The sequence below is a fragment of the Nicotiana attenuata genome, chromosome 6 (assembly GCF_001879085.1).
Source record: "Nicotiana attenuata strain UT chromosome 6, NIATTr2, whole genome shotgun sequence".
NCBI classification, from domain to species: Eukaryota; Viridiplantae; Streptophyta; class Magnoliopsida; order Solanales; family Solanaceae; genus Nicotiana; species Nicotiana attenuata.
This window is the reverse complement of record NC_031994.1, coordinates 45,854,424-45,862,169: the sequence shown is the minus strand read 5'-3', so window position 1 is coordinate 45,862,169 and position 7,746 is coordinate 45,854,424. Positions and strand designations below refer to the sequence as shown.

The 7,746-nt window shown below is 36.7% G+C and overlaps 1 protein-coding gene across 4 annotated transcripts; it reads left to right on the top strand.

Annotated features, from left to right (window-relative positions):
* On the top strand, window positions 703-7,164 carry LOC109226927 (dr1-associated corepressor-like). 4 transcript variants are annotated; one of them, XM_019391864.1, is made up of 8 exons: window positions 703-961; window positions 1,897-2,148; window positions 2,276-2,375; window positions 2,724-2,796; window positions 2,881-2,974; window positions 4,443-4,550; window positions 4,674-4,731; window positions 6,384-7,164. In XM_019391864.1, the coding sequence occupies exons 3-8, from the start codon at window positions 2,283-2,285 to the stop codon at window positions 6,840-6,842; spliced, it is 885 nt and encodes a 294-aa protein (XP_019247409.1). In that variant the 5' UTR covers window positions 703-961; window positions 1,897-2,148; window positions 2,276-2,282; the 3' UTR covers window positions 6,843-7,164. The 4 variants fall into 4 exon arrangements, with proteins under 4 accessions (XP_019247409.1, XP_019247408.1, XP_019247410.1 ...); XM_019391863.1 differs by having other exon boundaries at window positions 1,897-2,375; XM_019391865.1 differs by lacking the exons at window positions 1,897-2,148; window positions 2,276-2,375 and having other exon boundaries at window positions 705-961.

Sequence of the window (7,746 nt, the reverse complement as noted above, 5' to 3'; positions counted from 1 at the left end):
GACGACCACATCGGGAGCGGTCTCCTCGACTTCGGCGGTCGGTTGTAAAGAAGAGGAAGTGACTTTTTGCAGAACAGTTTTGGAAGTTTTAGCCATTGTTATCTGGGAAAAAGCTTGAAAAATATGAAGAAAGGTTGAAAGACGAAAGGTCAAGTGCGTTGGATTGGGTGGAAAATGAGTAAAAACTTGTAACTTATTGAGAAATCTTGAAGAACGGAAGTAAAAATATTGGAGTATGAAAAAGGAACCAAATGACTCCCAGATTATGTAATATTAGTAATTATTGTTCACCCTAGTAAAAGTTTTACATTATAATCTTTACATAACTTATTAATGTGCTATTTGCACATCATGCCTCTTTACAATTTTGAATTTTAAAAAAAAGATCTTTTTAGATCTCTTATGTGTAAAAGACAAATCTCTTACGTATAAAAGTAAATCTCTCATGTATAAAAAAAGAGATAGGGGTCATAAAACTAAAAACAAGTTTGTAAAGAGCCAAAAAACTAGTCAATTGGTTTTGTGGCCACAAAATTATTTTAAGTTTATGACCCCATTTTTTTTTATACGTGGGAGATTTGCTTTTACACATGAGAGACTTAAATGCAACATTGTAAAAAGCCATGAAGGCCTAAAAATGAACCTGGTACATTTTTTTATTCTAAAATAAAACTTAAATAGAAGAAAGCAAAATGGGTCTCAAATTGAAATGTCGTTTGGTAAAAGGACCTGTACGTCAAGTCTGAAAAAATTCCCTTTTCTTTTCAATTGAAAAATACCTCCGATTTGCCCACTCTCTCACTCGCAATGATTGCGTTCTTCTGATTCTTCCCAATTTCACAAATTTGCATCTCTAAGATTCTCTAATTTATTTTAATAATCCCTCAGATTCTCCCAATTTCTGAATGTCCAGAATCTGATTTTTGTCATGAGGAAAAAACTCGACACTCGCTTCCCTGCGGTGAGCTGCTTTACTTTTTTACTCTTTCCTCTCTTATGCTTTTGTTTTTCCTTTTATTTTACTTATATTCGCCTTGATCTGCCTATGAGCTCTGCTAATTTCAACGAATCTGGTATTTTATGAGCTGTTTAGCTGGACCTATTTTGCTTAGTGGGTCGGTTTCTAGGGTTGTTGCTTAATGGATAACTTGAATTTTGACTTCACTTGTACTGTGGCTCGTCATAAAATTCACATTGAAATTATTATATGGTAACTTCAAATTGAAATTTTGAGCCTCTTTAGGGACATGGGAATTTTGGTTGAACTAGTAGTCAGCCTTGCCTAAAGCTTAGTGTAGCCAAAGAAAAGTATAAGAGAGCTAGGATTTTGTATCGTGGGTCAAAGTAATTGCTTCCATTTTTTGGTGAATTAAAGAAAATTATTTTGCTGCTAGTCTTACTGGTTTAATACTTACTCTTACTTTATGTAACTATGCTTTTCAGAGATTTATGCATCAGTAGATAATATAATGAACTTCTAGTAATTTTGTATTTATTATAGTATTATTATTTATTTTGGATAATATTCGTCTATGATGAGTTTATACTGAGTATGGTTGCCGACTCCAACTTGTTTGGGACTCAGGCGTGGTAGTAGTAGTTGCCCTTGTTGTATTGTGGTATTTGAAATGACTTAAGTGAGGCAGTACAGTGATGTGGCATGTCACTGTGGTAGTCAACTTGGATTATTATTGGATACACAAAGACAAACAGCAAGTTACATTTGTTGCGTATTGTTTTACAGTGTAATATCTTGGAAAGCATTTGGAACTCTTTCACCTTATATTAATACTTTCTGCTTTGGTGGTTAAAGAGTATCTATAACTATGGAAAGAGAAGGAAGTTTCATGAGCATTGTCTTTGAAGTTGTAAACCTGTTAATCTTAACTAGTGCAGGCCAACCATTAAAAGCTAACTCATTCAACCTTGTTTGAAACTGTTGTGGACATTGAGGCCTTATCTCAAAGAAGTAACAGTTGGGATGCGCCATGAAAAACACACCTAGTGCACGGCTGCACGCGTGCAATGGCCTCATAATGATGGCTGTGGTAGCATTGTTCTGGCAGCCAACGAAGGGGAAAAGAGTTCTATATTGCAGAGGTGGCATTTTTACCACGAGGGAAGATTACCTCAAATCAATCATATCAAGTGTGCTAACCTCCTAATCACTGTTCTGAAATGGCACTACCACAGCCAACTATTTGTCTTATTCTTTGTTTTTTTTTGGAGTTTTGTGAAGACACACTAAGTACAGTTTTCTGTCCGAATTACTTAGGTAACAGATGGTGATATTATCACTTTGTCATAGAAAAGAAGGGGTGGATTATCATTGTGACAGCCTGTCAGCCCATAGCAGGTGCATTTTGCGACAAGAAGTGGGATCTCTCTCTTATCTGTGTTAAATGACCTTATATTAAAAAAAACACTGTGTTAAATGAACAATATGCTGGTGCCTCTCTAGGATCTGAGTTACTACATTTCTGATAAGTAGGGTCTCTGTTTGAATGAATAACTTTTCCTTCGATTAAGAAAGAAAAGGACGGACTTAGAGGATTAACAGGGAAAACACATAGAAGAACGCCTAATCAGTTTCAAGTCTTTTTTATTTGTTATCATTGATGTTCTTATTGTTATCGTCATCATTATTAATTGCTTCTCAGCTTTTAGTACTATCAAATGTGGAATATCTGAGATATCTCCTTTTTTTCATGAAAAACGTTTAGGCCCGGATCAAGAAGATTATGCAAGCTGATGAGGATGTTGGCAAGATTGCAATGGCAGTGCCTGTTCTAGTGTGTGAGTCTCATAAAATGTTTTTCTTTCGTCAATTTACTCGTTGTTATCTTTTTCTAACCCTTCCTCCCCTGGCAATTAATGCAGCAAAAGCCTTGGAGTTATTCTTACAAGACCTTTGTGATCGGACATATGACATAACTCTTAGAAGAGGAGCAAAGACTGTTAATTCACTGCATTTGTGAGTGGCATTTTGAAAATCTCCATTCATCTGTATAGATCAGATCTGGCAGCTAATAGCCTAATGAGGAGCCATTATCTATTCAATCTCCTCACTGATTTCTGATCTGGTTAATTTGTTGTTATGTTTGATAACTTAATCCTGATAATCAGCTTGACTGTGTTGAGTAGTTGCTTCAGACTTGTGCTTATCTGGCTCAGGCCTCCCGATTCTCATGTAATTTTTTGTAATTATATTGCATAGATGAAACACAAAAGCTTTAGGGCTTTTACTAGGAAGGTAGTAAGATTTTCGGGAAAACACTTGCCTTGTGTAGGTCTGCTAGTCCACCTTTTTCTAATGGAACACATTTGATGAATTTATTTCTGCAGAGTGCTTCATCTCGAGGACCCTAGTCTTTATAGTTGTGTGGTACTTCTGGTAAAAACCTGTTCCAGTCTTTTTGATTTTCCCCCCTGAAATTATCTGATATTGTAGTACTAATTTTTCTCATCTGTTTCTGTCATTGGAAACTTGTTTGGCTAAATGGTTGAATTGCTCTTCATTTCTAACATGCTCTCTCCAAGTGTGTCATTTTCTACTGCAAGCCAACTGAGATGGATCTAGAAATCATGGCTTCTTTTTGACATTAGTGGAGTATCATAGCTTCCTCTTAACGTGGTGCAGTATCTTATGTCTGAAACAATCCGAGCTACCTGCCCAAAACCTTATGGCAATAGATGGAGTGGTCTAGGACATTGTAAACACTTGTGGAAACACTTAGATAACCGATGAGGAACGAGTTTATTCTCCAACCAGCATGTGGGACCCATTTCTAGGGTTTAGACATGGATTGAAGACTTTCTTTTTATCCAACCATTGCCATAAGGTTTTGGGTTGGATGCTCAGATTCTTTCACATGGAATCAGAGCATCCAACTCAAAACCTTAAGACAATGGTGGAGTGGCCCAAGACATTATAAACTCCTTTGTAAACCCTTGCGCAACCAATGAGGGATAAGTGCATTCTCTAACAGTATGACATAAGTTAGTGATTGTCTCCCACTTCAGCTGTGCACTTCAAACCAGCTGGCAGCTGTAATGGACTTGCTTCCTGAGTGTTCCTTGAAGACTAGCTGCTGCAACATGAAGCAAATAGTCTTCAACATTACTAATAGACCTTGGAATTTTCTGATAAATTGAAAATAGTACTCTAAAGAATGTTATGGATAGAATTTAGAATCCAATGCATTTCACAGATCCTCTTTTGTTGTTCATGGCATCTTTAAGTGTGCGTCAGCTAATGCATCATTTTTTTCTTCTCCAATGTGCTGAAAGATCTCTCTCCTACTACTGGAACACGTCTTTCCGTGCAGGTTAAGTAGGATGATGCTGCCTTTCTCACTCACTTGTCAATTCGGAAATGATGGGCTTGTTGGTTCATTTATCCTATTACATCCATACTGATTGCATCTAACATCTGTTTGTAGAAAGCATTGTGTACAAAGCTACAACGTGTTTGACTTTCTTCGGGAAGTTGTCAGCAAGGTTCCTGATTATGGCCATTCTGATGCTGCCGGTGAAATGCCAAAAAGAAGGTTAAGGATCATTTCTTGTTTGTCCTATAACATTTAAGTTAGTAGTTTTTCTTCAATTCAGTTGATTATTCCACTTACACATCTAAGGTGACAAACTTTGCAAATCATATACTGTTTTATCAGGAAAGTTGCAATGGAAGAACATCATGACAGTGAAGATGAGTTCAAAAGGAGCAGGACGGTGAGAAACCCTTTGTTGACTCGTCTAGTTTAGATTCCTCGTAATTTCTCAGATTGAAAACTGAAAAAGTACTTATTTGTTGTAAAGCATTTAATTATTGCTTTTAAAAGAGCATTTAGTTCTCCCAAAGAATAAAAATGCTCTGAATGTGGTAATAGTAGGAACAAGTAATTGCTGATGATCTCATTTTGTTGAGATGAAGTTTTCACGGGACAAACTGATTTAGCTCAAGAAAACATTGTACTATCAATATCTTTGATTCTTTTTTTATTTAGAAATAATGTTTTATCCATTAGTTAGTGATAACTGATAACCTTATTTTTTATTTAAAGATAAGGTTTTAGTATATTCTTATATCTCTTTTAGTTAGAGATAAAAAGTTCTAGTAGTGTCACAAGTTCTAATTTGTTCAGACTCCAGGACCCTTAATTACTTTGCTTCGGACCACACTTGATGGATAACATTTTTTTTTATAATGGTGGTGTCCAGGGCTAGTTTGTGCGTACCTTGATTACGCCACCCCGTACTTGCATTTTCTCAACTACCGTGTAACTCTGTCACAGAGGCTTAGGAAAATGAGAATTAATAACACTTTATGGGTTGATCTATCTCTCTATGTCCCTTCATTTATGCTTATCTTGTTTTTCGTCTTTCTCTCCTGTCCGCTTCTTCTTCCTCCCCTTTTTTCTGTCTTTCTTTCTCTTTGTTTCTTCTCTTTCTCCCTCTTCTCTCCTTTCCCCTTACTGTCTCTCTTCTCTCTTTTTGGCGCTACATCAATTTGGTAAACTCTTTGTTTTCCCCTTTTTGGTACTACATCAATCTTGGTCAGAGAGTATATTCATAGTTCTAAATCATCACACTTTGCTGCAATTCCATCAATTAGTAAATATGTATCACCCTATCTCCCCCAATAACTCAATCTGCAATAGTTAGCCGGCCTCTTTTCATCATTCAATCAGAAAAGTTACTTGGCCCCTCCTTTTATTATGGAAGTTGGAGACAACAATTGTGGTTCTGCAAGACACCATTATGAGTGGGAGTTGAATCCATTCTAAGTTAATCATTTGCATAAAATTCTTAGAAGGATGGACATCAACTGTTATATGATGTTACCTTTGACCATCTTATGGGTTTCATTATATGAATCGAGATTTTATTTAGAGTTGCACCAACACTTTCACTCATTGCTGTTGAGTTTTCTCCAAGAGAGTGTTGTATCTTAAATAAGGTTGCACTCATTATTTTTTTAATTTTAATCTGTTAAAGATTTATATGTAAATAGAATATGAAAATAACTTAGTGTTAGATAATTATGGAATATTGGAATGAAGTTGGTCTAAATGGAGCAAAACAGATAATGAGGATTCATGTCACTGACCCAACTACCTTGAGGTGTAGTGTTGTTATTGTTCTCTGAGTTAGTTAGGGTTTTTATATGGCATAGTTGAATTCGGAGGAAGATGTAATGCCATAAGGCAACGTCGCATATCATAAGTTGGGTGTTTTCTATATAATGCGATAGCATAATCATTTGTGGTTGTCATGAGAGTTGTGAATGCATATTTTCTAACATAATCAACTTACAGTGTACAGTGATCACTTTATATTTTCTGTTATCAAGTCATGACATGAATGGCATTTTTTTCCTGCAGGAGACGTGTCATGCTAGCAGTAGCGGTAGGGGAAGAGGTAGGGGTAGAGGAAGAGGTCGTGGTCGAGGGCGTGCTGATAGGGAGCTCTCACGGCCTGATATGCAACTTGAATCCTGCACATCTCTTCAGCAGAGTGGTCAGCAAAATCCAAACCCTGGAACTCAGACAGAGAGCTGCGCAGAACCGAAGGGATCACCTAAACAGGATTCCATTGCTTGTGACAGGGAAAGTTCAGTTATAACAACTCCTAATCTGAAGGTCAACGTAGATGAAAGCGTTGATAAATCAGCTGCACCAGATATAGCAGCCTGCAATGCATCGCCAAGGCCTGCCAATGAGAAAGTGGAGGAAGGCCCCCAATGGTCTCTCGAGATGGAGAGAATGGTTATCGACCCTACCCATATGTCACACCTGAATTCAAGTTTGGCGGAGGAGGAAGAAGATTATGATGAAGAGTAGACAGATAAAATAACAAACAAATGGCCTATTCGGCATATGCTATTTATTTGGTAGCAAGTTCCTATGGGCCCTAACATAAAGGGCATGAATCCCTCTGCCTCCCTTTGTGATTTGTTGCAGTATATGTATTTCTTAGTTGTCTTTGCGACTCCAGTCTTGTAATGGTCTCTAACCGTTTCCTCTTTCCAGTAAAAATAAGTAGGAAATGTGTGTTGCTCCAACCAGCACTCCATGTACCAGTTACTGTATGAAATAGCGAGGGAGAACTAGTTTGTATCTTTATTCGATTTACATAATATTAGTCCTTGACTTCTGCTGAAAATGGGTGCCATAAAATTTTCGAAAACTAGAAGGGGTTAAAGTGCCACTTGAATTGCCCTTACTACTTTCGTAATGCCTACTCCAGCATGCATAATATCAAAGTTATGCTGGTCTCTTGTTCTACACACATTTTGAAACTTAACTTTAACCATCCTGCTGGTTACTCTTCTCTTATTTTGAATCTTTTTATCAGCTTAAAGAAAAACAAACTGGAATTCCATTTTGATGATGGATCGGTCTATTGTGAGTTTCTTATTAACATTCAGAAACCCTCTTCCTTGATGTCAAAAGATTTATAGCTGTCATTTAACTAGGCAAATCCTAAAGTGAAACTACCAGCTATGTCCATTTATAAGAAGTTTATTACAAAAAATTAGCCAATTTATAAAATATTACTAATATTAGCCAAGTGTTACCAATATTAGCCAATTAGCTTTTTGTAGCAAAAAAAGGTCAAATTTTTGTTTTCTTTTGAGTGGGTGTTATTATAACTGGGTACATATTAAGGAGTTTGAATCTCAGTTTTGGGATGATTTGGTAGAGTTTTGAGGTTGTTTGAATTGAAAATTCGAGGTAGAAGATG